At 35.7% G+C, this 20,726-nt stretch overlaps 1 protein-coding gene across 1 annotated transcript in view; it reads right to left on the bottom strand.

Moving 5' to 3' along the window:
• LOC102270097 (bifunctional heparan sulfate N-deacetylase/N-sulfotransferase 4) overlaps positions 1 to 20,726 on the bottom strand; it is a 284,219-nt gene that overhangs the window by 129,463 nt on the left and 134,030 nt on the right. The window contains exon 3 of the mRNA XM_070372913.1: positions 17,927 to 18,081. Within this exon, the coding sequence (XP_070229014.1) occupies positions 17,927 to 18,081 (155 nt within the window). The remainder of the gene's footprint in view (positions 1 to 17,926; positions 18,082 to 20,726) is intronic.

The following is a 20,726-nucleotide window of genomic DNA, read 5'->3' as shown; positions in this document are numbered from 1 at the left end:
CTGCATATCTGAGGTGATTGATATTTCTCCTGGTAATCTGGATTCCAGCTTGTGCTTCTTCCAGCCCAGCGTTTCTCATGATGTACTCTGCATATAAGTTAAATAAACAGGGTGAAAATATACAGCCTTGACGAACTCCTTTTCCTATTTGGAACCAGTCTGTTGTTCCATGTCCAGTTCTAACTGTTACTTCCTGACCTGCATACAAATTTCTCAAGAGGCAGATCAGGTGGTCTGGTATTCCCATCTCTTTCAGAATTTTTCACAGTTTATTGTAATCCACACAGTCAAAGGCTTTGGCATAGTCAATAAAGCAGAAATAGATGCTTTTCTGGAACTCTCTTGCTTTTTCCATGATCCAGTGGATGTTGGCAATTTGATCTTTGGTTCCTCTGCCTTTTCTAAAACCAGCTTGAACATCAGGAAGTTCACGGTTCACATATTGCTAAAGCCTGGCTTGGAGAATTTTGAGCGTTACTTTACTAGCGTGTGAGATGAGTGCAATTATGCAATAGTTTGAGCATTCTTTGACATTGCCTTTCTTTGAGATTGGAATGAAAACTGACCTTTTCCAGTCCTGTGGCCACTGCTGAGTTTTCCAAATGTGCTGGCATATTGAGTGCAGCAGTTTCACAGCATCATCTTTCAGGATTTGGAATAGCTCAACTGGAATTCCATCACTTCCATTAGCTTTGTTCATAGTGATGCTTTCTAAGGCCCACTTGACTTCACATTCCAGGATGTCTGGCTCTAGGTATCGTACATAGATATCCTTAAATATAGTATTAGAAAATTACTAGATCTAATCAGTGAATTTAGCAAAGTTGCAGGATACAAAATCAATACATAGAACTCACTTGCATTTTTGTATAACAGTGAAAAATCAGAAAGAGAAATTAAGGAATCAATCCCATTCATCACTGCAACAAAAAGAATTAAATATCTAGGAATAAACTTACCTAAGGAGACTAAATGTGTGTACACAGAAAATTATCAGACACTAATAAAAGAAATCAAAGATGACATAAACAGATGGAAAGATATTCCATGTTCCTGGTAGGAAGAATCAATATTGTGAAAATGACTATACTGCCAAACACAATCTACAGATTAAATGCTATCCCTATCAAATTACCAATAGCATTTTTCACAGAACTAGAGCAAAAAATTTCACAATTCATATGGAAACACAAAAGATCCCAAATAGCCAAAGCAGTCTTGAGAAAGAAGAATAGAGCTGGAAGAATCAACCTTCCTGAATTTAGATTATACTACAAAGCCATAGTCATCAAGGCAGTATGGTACTGGCACAAAAACAGAAATATAGACCAAAGGAACAAAATAGAAAGCCCAGAAATATACCCATGCAACTATAAGTACCTACTTTTGACATAGGAGGAAAGAATACACAATGGGGCACAGACAGCCTCTTCAATAAATGGTGCTGGGGAAACTGGACAGCTACATGTAAAAGAATGAAATTAGAACACTTCTTAACACCATGCACAAAGATAAACTCAAAATGGATTAAAGACCTAAATATAAGACCAGAAACTATAAAACTTACAGAGAAAACATAGGCAGAACACTCGATGACATAAATCAAAACAAGATCCTCTATGACCCATCTCCTAGAGTAATGGAAATAAAAACAAAAGTAAACAAGTGGGGCCTGATTAAACTTAAAAACTTTTGCACAACAAAGCAAACCATAAGCAAGGTGAAAAGACAACCCTCAGAATGGGAGAAAATAATAACAAGTGAAACAACTGACAAAGGATTAATTTCCAAAATATACAAGAAGCTCACACAACTCTATGCCAGAAAAACAAACAACCCAATCCAAAATGGGAAAAATACCTAAACAGACATTTTTCCAAAGAAGACATACAGATGACTAACAAACACATAAAAAGATGCTCAACATTGCTCTTTATTAGAGAAATGCAAATAAAAACTACAATGAGATATCCATTTCACACCCGGTCAGAATGGCCTTCATCAAAAATTCTACAAACAATAAATTCTGGAGAGGGTGTGGAGAAAAGGGAACACTCTTGCACTGTTGGTGGGAATGTAAATTGATACAGCCACTCTGGAAGATGGTATGGAGATTCCTTAAAAAACTAGGAATAAAGAAACCATATGACCCAGCAATCCCACTGCTAGGCATATACCCTGAGGAAACCAAAATTTAAAAAGACACACATATCCCATTATTAATTGCAGCACTATTTACCACATAGCTAGAATATGGAAGCAACCTAGATGTCCATCAACAGATGAACGGATAGAGAAGTTGTGGTACATATACGCAATGGAATATTACTCAGCCATAAAAAGGAACAGATTTGAGTTAGCTCTGATAAGGTGGATGAACCTAGAACCTGTTATACAGAGTGAAGTGAATCAGAAAGAGAAAGATAAATGTTGTGGAATCTAGAAAAATAGTACTGAAGAACTTATTTACAGGGCAGCAATGGAGAAAGAGACTTAGAGAAAAGACTTCTGGACATAGGGAGAGGGGAGGAGAGGGTGAGATGTATGGAGAGATTAACATGGAAACTTACATTACCATATGTAAAATAGCCAATGGGAATTTGCTGTATGGCTCAGGAAACTCAAACAGGGGCTCTGAATCAACCTAGAGGGGTGGGATGAGGAGAGAGATGGGAGGAAGGTTCAAAATGGAGGGGATATATGTATACCTATGGCTGATTCATGTTGAGGTTTGACAGAAAACAGAAAATTCTATAAAGCAATTATCCTTCTATAAAAAATAAATTAAAAAAAAAAAGAAAATCTACCTGCTTATCTATGTTTCTGAAATAAAGCACTGGTTTAAGTGAAATGCCTGTGGTATGTGTGTGTGTGTGTGTTAGACAAGTTGAGAAGAGCAACTTGTTCTTTTTGAAGCTGGCTGGAATGTCCCTTATTTAAAAATTTTGTGCACATTTCCTAATTTTTGGATGTTTCCACAATTATATGGCTGATGATTTGGAATCATTAATTTAAGCATTTCACTTTGCAGAAATATATTTGCATAAACTATTATTTTCTCTGAGCAATGGGATTTATTTCTAATATTATTTTTGAGTCATGCTGAAATTTCCCTTAGGAGTCATTTTTTGCCTTAATGTCAGCTTAATGCATTTATGGAAAAATGCTTTAAACATTTGGTATGAGAATGAGACATTCCTCTGGTTGTAAATTTCCTTCCCATCTCCAAAATACAGGGTATTATTACATTTTGTCCTTCTGTGACATTGTGTACCTTCTCTAAGAGTTAAACTAATTTCCATCTGTGATTGTTTCCAATTTCGTGGAAACTTTATGAGCCTGTTAAATAAATTTCATCAAATAAAAAGTAAGTTTATGTTAACAAATGGTGCCTATATAATAAAAAGCAAATCATGATCACTTAAGTAACTGCCTATAAAGATGATTAAATTACTGGTTTTCTGTAGACATGTTGTCATACCAAATATTATATTTCCATTTTCTTATCCTCATGTTAAAGTAGCATCCCATTTGGAAATCAAAGTATCAGTGCAGTTTTCATCTCAAAACAACTTCAGTCAATCACTCCAATTCTCATGTATTAATAACCAGCTTTAACTCTTTCCACTGTCAACATGTTTGAAAACAATTTCTCATATTCTCATATTATTCAGGATACTGAGAAATGACTATAGGGATCTGAAGTGTTGACTCTCAAGAGGTAATCACAGAATGATGAAAACATTCAACCACTATAGATAAAACATAAAAAAAAAACAAAAAACCTATTGAGCTGAATGAATTTTTCAAATTGAAAAAACAAAAGAGAAAAACACATGTTGATTAATGCTTTTGATAGATTATTCAATCTGAATAGGGTATGCTCAGTAGAGTGGAGTTAAATTTTTGAAAAAAATCTTAAAAGTCTCAGATTTTAATTAGCTCATAATCACTTAATTGCAGACAACTTTGGTTACTGAGGCAAATAATGAAAATTTGTCAGTGAAATGTAATTATGGTATTATTGAATATTCTAAGAATTCACTCACAGAACTGCTATCTAATAATTGATTGATAATTAGCATAAAATTTTCACCATCAACACTTCTTAAAAAGTGTTAGGCCATGTTTGTGTGCATGCATGCTAAGTTGCTCAGTCATGTCTGACTCTTTGCAACCCTATAGACTGTAGCCTGCCAGGTCCTCTGTCCGTATGATTCTCCAGGCAAGAATACTGGAGTGGGTTGCCATGCCCTCCTCCAGGGGATCTTCCCGACTCAGGGATCAAACCCGAGTCTTTGCGGCCCCTGCATTGCAAGTGGATTTTTTACCACTGAGCCACTGGGGAAGCCAAGGCTTATTTAGGGCATTCCATATGAATATTCCTTTGAAGGGTCTACAAATTTTAGAAATGGGGGCAATTTGGATGTAGGCAAATCTAAAAATGACTTATGAGAAAAAATGCAATGGAAAAGCATTGGATAGGAAATGGTCAAACTTTGTATCAGAAAAACAAAATGAAAACAAAAAACAATGGATTAAAAAAAAGAAGCTTATTTTTCTTGAGTAATTGGAAATCTGGAGATAAGTGGTTGGTTCAGAAGTTCAAGAATGCCAGAAGTGAGGTCTCTGATTCTCTTGGCCTTTCCTTCATAGTTTTAAGATGGATGTGTCATTTCCAGCCAGTAAGACAATATACTGGGCAAGAGAAAGGAACAAAGGCAGAGTGCAAAAGGGCAGACATTAACCATATCTCACCTGCTTTCCTGGAAGTTCCATACAACAGCACAGTCTTGCATCTAACTGGCCAGAACGATAGCAAATGCTCTCTACCTTAAAGAAAAAGCTGAAAAATCAGCCCTCTAGCTAGACATTTTGGCTCCACTATCACACTTTGGCTTTGTTTACTAGGAACAGTGTAAAAATGGGTACTGAGGATGCATTTAGAAGTGATCTGCTGCTGCTGCTAAGCCGCTTCAGTCGTGTCCGACTCTGTGTGACCCCATAGATGGCAGCCCACCAGGCTCCCCCGTCCCTGGGATTCTCCAGGCAAGAACACTGGAGTGGGTTGCCATTTCCTTCTCCAATGCATGAAAGTGAAAAGTGAAAGTGAAGTCGCTCAGTCGTGTCCGACTCTTAGCGACCCCATGGACTGCAGCCTACCAGGCTCCTCCGTCCATGGGATTTTCCAGGCAAGAGTACTGGAGTGGGGTGCCATTGCCTTCTCTGTTAGAAGTGTTCATCAAGTACTAAAGACATCTGTACCCTGAAATGAGAATGAAGAAATAAGAATTCTCAATGCCTTGTTGCTAAGCAGCCCACTTCCTAATCTAATGTATAAAAGGCACATAAGAGTCCTGATCTAGGAGGTTAGAGGAGAGCAGTAAATTAGGATACATTAATTAGGGGAGGTGATATGAGAATCTGGAGAATTGGAATGTCAAAAGATAGCATTCTAAGCAAAAGTGATCAGTACAGCTGAAGTTAGGGTTTCTGAGACCCTCAAATCCAAGGGGAAAAGCTCCTGCATATTCTGGCCCCACAAGAACCACACAATCTAATTTTCTCTTGATTCCCAACTCAAACCTCTTCTGACACCAAATCAATTTCTTCTTCCTTTCTTCAACTCTTTATGCTCCTTTTGGAGATTCATAAGGGCAAGAGTTAAATGTATTCTGTGTTCCACAAATTTCATTATTTCTAAGGGCACAGCAGGTTTAGATGTGCATTAATTAGGGATTCATGAAATACTGTCCATCATTATGATTCAAATTTGATACACTTTCCAGCTTCCCTGGAGGCTCAGAAGGTAGAGTCTTCCTGCAATGCAGGAGACCTGGGTTCAATGCCTGAGTCAGGATGATCCCCTGGAGAAGGAAATGACAACCTAATCCAGTATTCTTGCCTGGAAAACCTTATGGATGGAGAAGCCTGGCGGGCTACAGTCCATGGGGTTGCAAAGAATTGGACACTACTCAGCGACTAAACAACAACAACAGTGATGGTGATGATGACAAACACTTTTTGAAACACTTATGTGCCAAGCACTTAGCTTAGCATTATACACATATGACTATGTACACACATCATCTAATCCTCATAGAAACCTATCAGGTAGAAACTATTATCATCCCCATTTTACATGTTGAAAATTAACGCACAGGAATTTTCAGTCATTTGCTAAGGACACACATCTAGTAATTGGCAGACATGCAATTTGAACCAAGATATGTCTGAAGCTAAACACATGAGCTTAATTAATACTCTGGGCAACTACACAGGGCTCCCACAGGGTAAACTCATGTCATAAAAGATGTTTATGTATAAAAATAACTAACTTTTTGTTTTCTTCAGAGGAACGTGAATTTTTCTTTTGTATTTTGTGGACAGTATTATATAAATGAAACTTAATATTTAGAGGAAATATGGATTTACCTTATAGTAAGTAAATTAAATATTAACAACTACTTTAAGCAGTTATCAGCTTACCTCCTAGGGGAAATCTTTGTTGCAATTAATATATGTACCAGCAGCTGAAAAGAACTGGAGTTCCTCTAGTTAATCTTAAAATATTTAAATACATAAAAAACATAAAGCAGAAAGAATGACATTTAAGATTTTCTAGTTACTAAAAATAATAATAAGATACTCGGAACAGACAGATGCAAACCTTGATAGATTCATGTTAATGTATCTGAGTAATGTAAATAGCTCATTTTCCTTCAATCATTGCTGCTCAATATTAAAGTGTATTTTCTAGCTGGTATTTATTCCTTTGAATTTAAACATGTTCAGGGAAAAAATAGCCACTTTACAGAAAAAAAAATGTTGCAGCTAAGATAGGAATATGGGGGACGGGGGTTTCTAATGGTGCCCTCTACTAAAAATAGCAAATAGATAAATACATATTGCAGAAATTTTCCATCTAGGGGAAATTCTTTCATCTACCTGTCAATACTACACTGGCAAATCAAGGATTGACCATGACAAGAAAAGTCACTCCTTTTCTCTAAATCCATTACTCAGCAGTATGAATATTAATAGCTAGTGAAAAACCAATTCTAATTTCCTGGCTAAAAGTTTTCCTACTCTTTATGTCATAGGTTTGGTGAAAACAGAAATTGAGAATCTTAGCAGCTCTTTTTATAAACTAACTAGAATTTTATTAAATAGTATTATCCAACTGTAATAAGAGTAAAAAACCTACCTGCTGTCAACAGGTAGCTGAGAGAGAAGTCAAAATATTTTTGCTTGTTATGCAATACATTGGTCATTATGCCATTAATACACTAAAATTTCCATATTAATCTTTGAAATTTTATATAATACCATCTACTCTCAATACAGGAGATAGGTCTGGGTTCTTCAACAATGATTCAACTTTGCAGAGGTCACACTTATTACCTTGGTCAGAAAGATCCCTTGGAGGAAGGCATGGCAATCCACTCCAGGATTCTTGCCTGGAGAATCCCATAGACAGGGGAGCCTGGCGGGGTACAGTCCATAGGGTCACAAAGAGTCAGACACTACTGAAGCAACTTAGCACACAGCACACACGCATGATTAGCAAAAAGCCGTTAGGAAAACAGGGCACACAAATTGGTTTATTTTGCCTTAGAGAGAGACTGTCTGGTTCTCCCACAAATCATCAGCTCTTGCTTGGGTTGCTATGTGGTGTAATTGAAAGAACATTGAATTAGGCTCCCCAGGGCAGAATGTGGATTCTCTGTGTGACCAAGTACATGTCATGTATGAACTCAGTTTCTTCATTTGTGAAATTGAGAGCTTTCATTTTTACTTGAGAAGCAAGCCTAAGAAGCCTACTCTGATTTCGAAGCTCAAGGCAATTCAAGTTCATATAATTTTAGAGACATCAGGGTTTCAGTAGTCATCTAGTCTGACCACTTCATTTTATTGAAATGGCAACCTGGCTGCTAGACCCAGATAGTATGACAATGGCTAGAAGAGAAAGCTACCGATATCACAAACCACAGACTGGAAAACTAGAAAAAGTAGACACAAGAATTCAAAAAATTCTGTGAACATAGTTTAGGAACAAACAATCCACATAATTGCAGTTGATTCTGAGAACACAGCAAGAACAGAGTATAGTAAAATAACCTGAATCAACATGAAAGCTTTTAGCCATCATGAAAAAATGTGGCATAATACTTAGTACACATTTATCAATTGAAAAGTGGTAAGTTATGTATTTTAAAAGGTTACTCTCTGAAATGGTTAAAACAGGAAAGCACTCAAATGCTGAAGATTTTCAGTGACAAATGAATAGCTCACTCACTGTAACACAATATTCCATCTTGATACAGCATATACTAAAGGTTGAATCTGCAGCTGTGCCATTTTTTCACACAAAGTTTTATTCATTTTTATTGTGAATTAAACACAAGAGTATTGACAGGAAGGCACAAAGGATTGTGGATTGTGACAGGCAGTACCGTCACAGGAAAGGAATATGGTGATGGAGTGAATGATACTTCTGAACAATATATGAGAAATATATGCATATATAATATAAAAAGCAAAAATAATATATAGGCATAATGATGAAAGGATATCTCTACTGACCACATAGATATACGAAAATACTTTTAAACAGCTGGAAAATGACATCTATAAGTAAATGTTCTATATTCAGTAACAAAGTCATTTAAATTGCTCATATAATGTGCTTCAAGCTTGCTGGCTGGTTTCTATAAACTTCCCACTGTGATTTTTAGTATTTTCTTCTGTTTGACACCATTTTGCTCATTACAGATTTCCAATAAGTATAATTAAATAACTATATTCAAGATTATACAAATATTCCATTTACTAAACATTTGTTCTATCTTCCAAGGAAATGCCATTAATATTTGATTTCCTTATTTAATGCTTTTTCCAAAATTAAAAATATATGCATTGTGCCTGCTTTAGGATTAAATACCATTACAAAAAATTATTTCCAAAAATAGAGTGGGTTTTAATTTGGAAACCTAGTCTAGAAATTCTAGCTTATCAGGGGAAATTATCAACAATTATAGCCTCATTTCTATCACAAGGCTTAAATTTAAAAGTGGGATGGTAGCTTTGGTATGGAGAATTAGGATGGTGGATTACACAGATTGAACTGCATGATAAAAGCAGTAAAATAAAAGTGGTCTTATCCTTAAGGAGCAAGGAAAAGGGGAAGTGGAAGATAAGACCAGAACATAGACAATTTACCTTTAGGTAGAAGAGACAAAGGCAAGACTTTTCTTCTCTCTCCTCAACTTCTTTTCAGTACCGGCAAGGATAACTTTTGAATTAACAAAAGATGAAGTCACTAAAATATTCTTTGACCCATGCCTTTCTAGTTTGTTCTTAAGCATGTGTATGTGGTGTAGAGAATGGGAGGTAGGGAAAGCTCCTCCAAATTCCAGAACCCCAGAGCCTAGAGGGAATGAGGTCAGTGGTGACTTGTAGGAAGAGTAGAACCTTGGGGTCAAAACCAGAGTCACCAAACCAAATGTCTAGTTTTAAGCAGAAAATTACAAGATATGCAAAGAAACTGGAAAATGTGACCCATAGATAGCAGAGTAAAGTAAGCAATGCAAACTGCTGTCAAAGGGCTCAGATGCCAGACATAGCAGACAATGATTTCAAATGCATTCTAAGAACTGAAACAAGTCATACTTACACACGTAAAGAAGTGTGTGATGACAACGATTCATTCAATAGAGCATATCAATAAAAAGATATAAATTATAAAAAGGAATCAAGTAGAAATTCTGGAATTGAAAAGTACAATTACTAAAATAAAAAGTTTATTAAAGGGTTTCAACAGAAGAGCTGGCACAGGAAAGATCCAGAAACTTAAAGAAAGATACATTGATGGAGATTATGCAATCTGAAGAACAGAGAGGAAACAAATAATTAAAATTGCATAAAATCTCAGAGAGATGTGGCACACTGTTAAGTGCATCAGTATATACGGGTATTGCCTTAACACCAAAACCAGACAAAGATTTCGTAATAAAAGAAAGCTACTGAAGAATATCCTTGAGAATATAGATGCAAAATCTTCAACAAAATACTAAGCAGTTAAATTTGACAACATATGTCAAGCATGTACTCTGGCCAACTGAGATTTATCACAAGCATGTAAAGTTGGTTTAAAATCTAAAAATCTATTAATGCAATATAGAATCACAATAAAAAAGGGAAAAAAACACAATCAATTGAATAGACATTAAAAAAATGTGACAAATCCAACAGCCTTTTATGATAAAAATACTCAACCAAGTAGGAATAGATAGACACTTCAGTTTGATAATGGGTATCTTCAAAAGTCCACAACTAGCATCATGATTAATGGTGAAGAACTGGATTTTTCCTCCTAAATCAGGAATAAGACAAGGATATCTGCTCTTACCATTTCTATTCAAAATTATATTGCAAGTTCTAGTCAGGAAAATTAGACAATAAAATAAAATAAACTGTATCCAGACAAGAGAAGAAGTAAAACTATCTTTACTTAGATATAACATGAGCTTGCATATAGACTCACCAGAAGAATCCATTTTAAAAACCTCTTTAACAAGTGAGTGCAGCAAATTTGAAGGTTACAAGATCCATATACAAAAAACAATTGTACTTCTACACATAAAAATGCACAATATGAAATGAAATTAATAAAAAGTCCATTTACAATAGCATTAAAAAGAATATAAGAAGTAGAAATATTTTTAATAAAAGAAGTGCAAAACATATGCCCTGAAAATATAAAATATTGTTGAAAGAAATTAAAGACCACCTAAGTAAATGGAAAAACAGCCTGTTCGAAGAGTTAATATTGCTAAGATGAGAGTATTTCCCAAATTGATCCATGAAAGCCATGGATGCTACCCTTATTGAAATTCTAGCTGGCCATTGTGCAGAGATTAATAAGCTGATCCTACAATTCTTATGGAAATTCAAAGAACCCAAATAACCAAACAACTGCTTGTTGTTAATTCCCTCTAGAGGAGCCCTTATGGTGAGGAACTGAGCGTGGAACCAGGCAGCAAATGAGATACTCAGGTCCACAGCCTGAAAGCCCACGAGGCCCTAAGTCTGATCAACAACCACGTGGGTGAGCTTCAGAGCTGGTCCACCTTCTAGTTGGGCTTTGAAATGACTGCTCCCCCAGCTGGCACTTTGGTTGAGATCTCTTGAGAGATCCTAAACTGTAGGATCTTGTTAAGTCATATTCAACTTTCTGACCCACATAAACTGTTTGGTATCAGTGTGCATCGTTTTAAATTGTTAAGTTTTTGACTAACTTGTTGTGAAGCCAAAGATAACAAATATACCCAATTACATTAGTAATTAGAAGTATTTCACTTGGATATTTGTACCACATGGGTATGTATGTTGCAGGATCCCTCAAGAACTCATGCAATTGCCGAAAATATTTGAAACTTTTCTATGCCTAGATGCTTTGCTTCTTTATATTTAATCTAAATACAGACTGCCTTATACATCACTGAACCTACAAAATATACTATTTGCTCCATAGTAAACTTTCATCAGGTTGGCTTGTAAACTCTACTTGTAAAGTTTACTTGTTTACTTTACTTTTAAAGTAAACTTTCCTTGGTTGGCTCAATGGAAAGAACCTTCCTGCCATTGCAGGAGATGCAGGGTCAATCCCTGGGTCAGGAAGATCCCCTGGAGAAGAAAAGGCAACCCACTCCAGTAGTCTTGCCTGGAAAAGCCCATGGACAGAGCAACCTGGCATGCTGCAGTCCACAAGGGATCACAAAAGGCTCAGGCATAGCTTAGCGACTAAACACAATCACAAAAAAACCCAAAAACTTTTATCAAATCAATGTTTGTTCACAGTTTTACTTTTGATTAAATATTATTACCTTCTCTACATTTCCTGCTTTTGAAATACCCTATTGGTTGTAATTATCAGAGTTTTTTGACATCTGTTATTTGCTATACAGCACTGGGGCTTCCTGGGTGGCACTAGCGGTAAAGAACCCGCCTTCTAATGCAGGAGACCTAAGAGACCCTGGGTCGATCCCTGAGTTGGAAAGACCTCCTGGAGGAGGGCATGGCATCCCACTCCGTTATTCTTGCCTGGAGCATCCCAAGGACAGAGAAGCCTGGTGGGCTACAGTCCATAGGGTTGCAGAGTCAGGACTGAAGTGACTTAGCATAAGGTTATATACTGCATCATTTAGTAAACACACAGGTTTAGCAGCTAATGAAAGGCAGCACTGTCTCTGTTTTATTTCATTGTGCCATTAATTCCACTATCACATACCTTTTATTTTTTAATTGAAATTTCTACATAGCTGATTTTATGTGCAGGTCACTGCGACACTTACTAATTGTTCACATTTGCTCTTTGATGAATTTAGATTTTTTATGAGAACTATTTTAGTGTCAGAATTTTTCATATCAGGAATATTGTGTCTTATGAAAACAAGTTATATAGAGTTCAGAAATACATGTAGTGTTTTAAAAGCAGATTAAAAAACCTGTGCCTTTATTTCTAGAAACTTTTACTTATTTACTTATGAATAAGGTTTCAGACTGTTTGATAAAATGTCAAAAAAAACCCCAGCATTTTTGAAAAGTCACCATTGAAGAGGAAAAGTGTGCTTTTTTCCCTTCAGGATATTTTCGGTCTGCTACTGTTAGTGAATTAAAAAGCTCCTCTCATTTGGAAATTTTAATGAATATATATATATACAAAACTTCCAACAACAAACCACCATTTCTTACTTTTTCCCCACAAATCTATTGTGGAATGAAATAAATAATTCAGGATTATGCTACAGGTATTCTCTCTCTCCTTTGAAAAGGAGATATGGGTTAAGTCAGGAATGATTTTTTGGTAACTTTTTCATCAAGCAGATTAGCTGAATATTCTTGTTCTCTTTAGCCTTAATTTTTTGCTGTCATCTTCGAAGTGTTATTTCTGTCTGTTGACAGCAAAATGTATGATTTAGTAAAAAAAAAAAAAAGAAGAGTCAAAATTATTTCTCCCACCCTACTGCCTTACTCGTTACAATGACCATATTTGGGTTGCCTGTGCTAACCAATAGACTAACATCTTCTATAACACATTCTCATGGCATATATGTTCATGGATTAAACATACATATATATATATAAATGCACACACAAACACACACTATGTACACATGTGGTCATGGATTCAACATAGACATACGTCATTGCCCCCACACACAAACATTCACACTGCAGACTTAAGTGTGTGTGAATTAAGGAATGATGGTGCTTTACAGTAATAATAATTCTTCTTACACAATGAAATAGTAAAGAAACAGTCTTGCAATATGTTTTTCTCATGATTTTTAGACATATTGCAACACAAAATAAACTCTATCCAGAAACAATTCAGAGAAAATCTACAAATGAACCATTTTGTTTGATTGTTTAACAATTTTTTAAATATCAATATGAAGCTATTAATATGTTAGGTGAATCATTTTTGTAAATGTTGTGAGAACAGTTGTGCTTTTCACTGATAAAAGCACAGCACACCTCTGCCAGCCAAGGTCAAACCAAGGAATAGGGAGTAATGTCAGGATGGAATAAAAAAGAGATTTAAACACTTTGGATGTTTTTCAGTATAAATTGGCCTTTTAGTTTGAAAATCCCTTTCCATAATTGCTTCGATTGTAGCTAGATGAGTATTTCAAGATGTTCATTTCAAATTTGTGGACCAATATCAACGATCACAGAATTTTAGAACTGAAATTGATCAGTGGATTATCTGGTCCTGTGCTTTAGGTTGGCAGATGAGTTGATATAAATTAATTATCTAAAAGCTCTATAGTTTAGAGAGTGAAAAAGGGAATCATTACCATTTCAGGGGAGGAAACAGAGGTATGAAGACATTAAATGAGGTGCCAGCTGTATTAGAACATGTTACTAACAGTCAAGGGTAAAATGTAGCCTGCCAATATAATGCTTTTCACTATCCTATCCCATCTTAATACTGTGGAGGGTTTTGAAGTGTCATCTGGATATAGAAAGATAATAATTCAGTAAGAAAGAAATATGCTTCCTGACTCTCTGGACAACACACATATTGTCATCTTATGTGTACAGGATGACATAAAGCTGGGGTTCTAATGTCACCCCGAGAAGAATCCTGATTAGTTTTATTGAGCTCAACATCAGAAGGAAAAGAACAATATCATTTCAGTATGTGTGTTTAACAGACTTCACTTTAGTTATTATATTTTGATTATGCAAACTATAATAAGATTTTTTCCTTATAAAATATACTTATAGGTTTCAGTCTAGTTTCTAAGCACACTGACTGAACAAATATAAGTGTGCTGAATGGACTCTAAATAGCTTTCAACATTTCATTACAAAGCAATTACATCTGAGTCTTTCCCAGTGCTCTCAGCATGGCTTTAAAATTTTTTACATAAACAGGTGAAATCAACCATTATGAAATATAATCTACATGCCTAAAAAGCAAGGCTTCAGAGAGAAAATGAGGTGGGGGGAGGTTCAAGCCAAATGATAAATACAGTTTATTTTCAAGGTAACTGCTCTGAGAAAATTCAGCATGCTTACTTAAGGTAAGTTTATTTTTTGAAAAAGGAATATTTACTTAATTTTCCAATGTTATGAGGCAGCACAAAATTTTTTAGACATTCCCCAAAAGTAAGTGAAGATCAAACTTTTGTAAAGCCATATTTTGAACAATATTTTTTTAAAAGTAAGATATAACCACATAATTGTCTGGATTTAGAAAGATCATAATTGATTAATAACCACTGAATGCTGATTGTATGCTAAGTACATTATACATATCCACAAAGTGGTCCTATGAGGTGGTTGTCATGATTATTCTCATTTTTACAGATGGGGAAACTGAGACACAGAGGCTAAGTAATTTTTGTTCAAGTTCAAACAGCCATTGATGGAAGGCCAGGATTCACACACAGTCTTGAGTCCATGATCTTAACTGCTTTTTATGCTCCCACAATGACTAGTGAGGATCCTACGTGCAGATCTGACATAAGTCTTGGGATTTAGAGATGGAAAGAAGGGTGATCTATTAACATAATAATTAGGCATAATGTCATAAAATATTTTAGTACTTATAAGGCCTTGGGTTTGTGCCTCCCAATTTGACTTTTAAAAAATGATATCTATCAGCAATTACACAGTGCAAATAAACTATTTATTTTTTAAAAAACCACCTTAAGATGGAGGCCTTTGGGGGATTCACATACCCCTTGTGACCATCTGCCACACTGTGTGAAGATGTGAGAATATGCCTCTGAGTGTTTTTCTGGGGAAAAGATTTCTTTCAGTAGATTGTTAAAAGGATAGATGATTTACTTCCTATCTAGCACGGGGTGGGCAAACTTTCTCAGTAAAGGTCCAGATAGTAATTATTTGAGGTGGACTTTGTAGGACATCCAATCTCTTTTGCAGCTACCCAACTCTCCCATTGCAATGAAGAAGCAGCTGCAGACAATGCATAAAGAGAAGAGTGTGGTGCTATTCCAATAACTTTATTTATGGACATTGAAACATGAATTGTATGTAATTTTTATGTGACAGAATATTATTGTCTCTGTTTTTCACTTTAAAACATAAATTCAAAAAACCCAAACAAAATTATCTTAGCTCAAGAACAATATAAAGCCAATAACAGGCCAAATTTGGCTCATTGGCCATAGTTACCAACTCCTAGTCCAAAGCAATGGTTCTCAAAGTGCAGTTCCAACAGCAAGGGCATCCTCTGTAAATTTGTCAAAAATGCAAATTCTCAGGCCTATTTGACAATCTACTGAACCAGAGACCCCAGCATATGTGTTTTAAAAAGTCTTCTAAGTGAAAAAGATACATGCTTGGTTTGAGAATCACTGGCCTAGAGTCATTGTTCTAGGGACTCTATTCATCAAAAAAGCAAGAGAGTTCCAGAAAAACATCTATTTTTGCTTTATTGACTATGCCAAAGCCTTTGACTGTGTGGATCACAATAAACTGTGGAAAATTCTGAAAGAGATGGAAATACCAGACCACCTGACCTGCCTCTTGAGAAATTTGTATGCAGGTCAGAAAGCAACAGTTAGAACTGGACATGGAAAAGCAGACTGGTTTCAAATAGGAAAAGGAGTTCATTAAGGGTGTATATTGTCACCCTGCTTATTTAACTTATATGCAGAGTACACCATGAGAAACGCTGGGCTGGAAGAAGCACAAGCTGGAATCAAGATTGCCAGGAGAAATATCAATAATCTCATGATACCACCCTCATGGCAGAAAGTGAAGAAGAACTAAAGAACCTCTTGATGAAAGTGAAAGTGGAGAGTGAAGAAGTTGGCTTAGAGCTCAACATTCAGAAACCTAAGATCATGGCATCTGGTCCCATTACTTCATGGCAAATAGATGGGGAAACAGTGGAGGACTTTATGTTTTTGGGCTCCAAAATCACTGCAGATTGATTGCAGCCATGAAATTAAAAGACACTTACTCCTTGGAAGGAGAGTCATGACCAACCTAGACAGCATATTCAAAAGCAGAGACATTACTTTGCCAGCAAAGGTCCATCTAGTCAAGGCTATGGTTTTTCCAGTAGTCATGTATGGATGTGAGAGTTGGACTATAAAGAAAGCTGAGTCCTGAAGAATTGATGCTTTTGAACTGTGGTGTTGGAGAAGACTCTTGAGAGTCCCTTGGATGGCAAGGAGATCCAACCAGTCTATCCTAAAGGAGATCAGTCCTGGGTGTTCATTGGAAGGACTGATATTGAAGCTGAAACTCCAATACTTTGGCTACCTTATATGAAGAGCTTACTCATTTGAAAAGACCCTGATGCTGGGAAAGACTGAAGGCAGCAGGAGAAGGGGACGGCAGAGGATGACATGGCTGGATGACATCACCGACTCAATGGACATGAATTTGGGTAAACTCTGGGAGTTGGTGATGGACAAGGAGGCCCGGCCTGCTGTAGTCCATGGGGTCTCAAAGGGTCGGACATGACTGAGTGACTGAACTGAACTGATTTATTCAACCTTGCAACAAATACTTTTTGAGAGGACAGTTATTGTGTACTAGAATACAATAAAAATCTGACTTAGGTGGTACAGTTGTAAAGAACCTGCCTGCCAATGCAGGAGATGCAAGAGATGCGGGTTCAAGGCCTGGGTTGAGAAGATCCCCTGGAGGGGGAATGACTACCTACTCCAGTATTCTTGCCTGGAGAATCCCATGGGTGGCATCATTGGCTCAATGAACATGAGTTTGAGAAAACTCTGGGAGATAGTTAAGGACAGGGAAGCCTGGTGTGCTGAAGTCCATGGAGTCACAAAGAGTTGGACATGAATTAGCAACTGAGCAAGAGCAAGGAATACAATGGAGAAAGTACTATTTTCCCTATTCATAGTATAATACTTTCATAAAGCAGGAGATAGGAACTTTCAGACAATGACCTAATTTTTTGAATACATTTTATAGCACATCATGACCTAGTACATATACATGTACACACACATGCCTGAAACAAAATAATACAAAGCAGTATGTACACTTAACACTTATGGTGGCAAAATTGCTTCAGTTGTGTCCAAGTCTTTGCAACCCTATGGACTGTAGCTTTCCAGGTTCCTCTGTCCATGGGATTCTCCAGATGAGAATACTGGAGTGGGTTGCCATGCCCTCCTTCAGGGGATCTTCCCAACCCAGGGATCAAACCTGCATCTCTTATGTCTCCTGCATTGGCAGGTGGATTCTTAGCAGTAGCTCCACTGGGGAAGTCCTAACACTTGTGGCACACTCCTGTATTTTCTGCTCTGTTCTCTTTCTATTGGAGTAAACCCAATAAGCTGATTTTACAATCCACTAATACATCACAATTCATAGTTTGAAAAATACTTCAATAAAATGTACTCACCAGTGCAAATTCCTTGTTGAGAATCATCTGCTCAACTAAAGATGACTCATTGTGGAAGAGGTGGGGCTGCATATGGCTCCACATGTGAGGAAACCACCAGAACTCATCCACAGACCGAAGCAAAAGGTCATCTCCCTCATCCTCCTCTTCAGTCCCTGTAAAACATAAAAAATGGCTTAAGTGAAAAATTTGTATTAGCTTAAAGGTTATGTTTGTCAGATTATTCTTCTTGCTACTGATACCTAAATCCAATTTTGTGTTGTTTTAATAAAAGAGAAATGACCATAGCCTAAATTATATCAGAGGCAGTGGGATTAGGGGTTGGGATGGGAAGCGGTAAGTGCAGATGTTGTTTACATTTAGATTTTAGCGATATTTTATCACTGGCATTGTTTAGATTTGTTAGCAGACGGTGGTAACGACAACATCAGCAAAAAACAGAGCAAGTTTTAGTCTATTTTTGTTCTAAAGTTATCAACTATTAATTCTCTCCTTTATTGGATGAATAGGGGAAACCTGGTAAAAGATGATTATTCTTTTTACTCTTAAAAATATTTCTGCATATAAGCCCAATATTGAACTGAATAATTTTAAATTTAAATGATGATGTCTGTTAATTTTTTTTATTATAAAATATATTCTCATTGAAGATAGGAAGAAAGCATAGACAATGATATATAAAACTCAGAAACAAAACCAAAACCAAAAATCATCTTTGGAACTAACCAGTAGAAGCATTTTTGTATTTTTCATTAACTCTTTTTCTACTTATTTTTTTAAAAGTTGAGATCTTACTGTATAAATATGTTTGTGTCCTTATATTTTAGACTTACCATTACAAACATAAATATTTCTCATTTTGATATAATAATTTAATAAAATGTAAACAAAAAATCGATTAACACAATAAAAACTTGAATTGAGAATTTAAAACTAGTATTAATTTTTCATCCTCTATTAGGAAAATTTGTTAACAATGCCTAATGCATAGGAAAAAACCATTTGTCATACAAGAAGGGAAATAAGGGAAGGAAAACAACATCAGCAAGTTAGTTCCAAGGAAATTCACTATGTTACAGCAATCCAAGGACATTTTCATGGTATGAAATCATAACTTTTGTACAATTTTATAACAGTTCAATTTTAGAATATTCTCAATCAGTAACATAATTGATTCCTATATGGTCTCTGGATACTTAACTAAACAAGCTAAGTAACAAATCCTGGCTTATAGTGTGAGGTGGATTTATTTGGATAATTTTTTTCTTCAAATTGGAGTATGTTTTATGATGATTTTATATTGTTTACTTTAAAAAATATTAAAGGAATTTTTAAAAGAGTCTTCTCTGAATATTCCTTTTCAAGTGTCCTGTAGTAAAGACAGCATGAATCATGAAGGAGTGCCATGAGAGGGTTAAAGCATATATTTGTTAAAGTGTATCCTTGGCTATGTGATCTTGTATAAGTTAATTTGTTTGAGTCTTAGTTTCCTGGTTTAAAATGGAAGTATAAAAATCTATCTCATGGGCTCTTATGAAGAATCAATGAGATCAATTTATTAAAGCACTTAACATTGTGAATTATTGATTCATAAATATTAAGATCACTTTCTTCTTAAAAATAGTACCTATTGGTTTATGCCTGCGGTGGTCTAAAGTTGCATATTTTCACACATTCTTAAAAATATTGCCTTACCAAGATTATCAAATTCTTGAAGTCTGAAATTGGATCCTTTTAACTTGCATTAATAAGAGAAAACTTTACCTTAGTCTATATTAGTATATAGTCACTGAATTTTTGAACCTTCATGTATCAGCTTAAGTGCCTGTCAACTTTTGTGTGTATTTATATGTATGTGTTATTCTTGGTATATATTTTATAATCCATAATTCTCAAAAGGTGTAAGGACCAACAAGTTTAATTGGCAGTATTACTACTGTAATAGTTGCTACTATATATAAAGAGAAGTTTTGAAAGTGATAAAGTTCTATAAATAAGATAAGCAGAAAAAATTCTTAATTTTGTTAACTTGAGCCAAAATTATTAGCATTATAGACTTACAATTCATTGGTTTTGCTAATATATTAAGAATTTCAAATATTGAAATCCAAATGTAAAGAAGTTTGTCACTTCCTCAGATGGATTTTAAGTATGAAGTGTTTTTAAATTACTCAAATTTAAAGATAATTTTTCTGACTACTGATATAAACAGATGCATGACTGATCACAAAATCTTGGTAATTTTTATACCAGGAAGTGTGGTAATTTGTAAGCACTCCCCACAATATTAGGAGTGATGTTTAAGACCTCTTTGTTTTTCATTCCGTGGATTAATTTCCCATCAGCCTTTCTCTTATTTTATACAAGTCATATAATTCAAAGCCACATAAGGCAAGCTGATGACATTAGAATTGCTTAATGAAAAATATGACATCAAGTCATGCTGAGGGATCAAAGAAGAATTTCAAATGTTTTTGAATCCAGCTAAATGAAAATATTAAAATTTTCGACTCGTTTGTAAATACTTATTTTTTGATACCTAACATATGATGAAATTACATGTGAGAATATAATTTGTAGTTCATACATGACTATTTAGCACCAGAGAAGGCAATGGCACCCGACTCCAGTACTCTTGCCTGGAAAATCCCATGGACAGAGGAGCCTGGTAGGCTGCAGTCCATGAGCTCGCTCAGAGTCAGACACGACTGAACGACTTCACTTTCACTTTTCACTCTCATGCATTGGAGAAGGAAATGGCAACCCACTCCAGTGTTCTTGCCTGGAGAATCCCAGGGAC

Source organism: Bos mutus, chromosome 6 (assembly GCF_027580195.1).
Source record: "Bos mutus isolate GX-2022 chromosome 6, NWIPB_WYAK_1.1, whole genome shotgun sequence".
NCBI lineage: Eukaryota > Metazoa > Chordata > Mammalia > Artiodactyla > Bovidae > Bos > Bos mutus.
The sequence above is the reverse complement of the archived record's forward strand: the minus strand, read 5'-3'. Positions and strand labels throughout refer to the sequence as shown.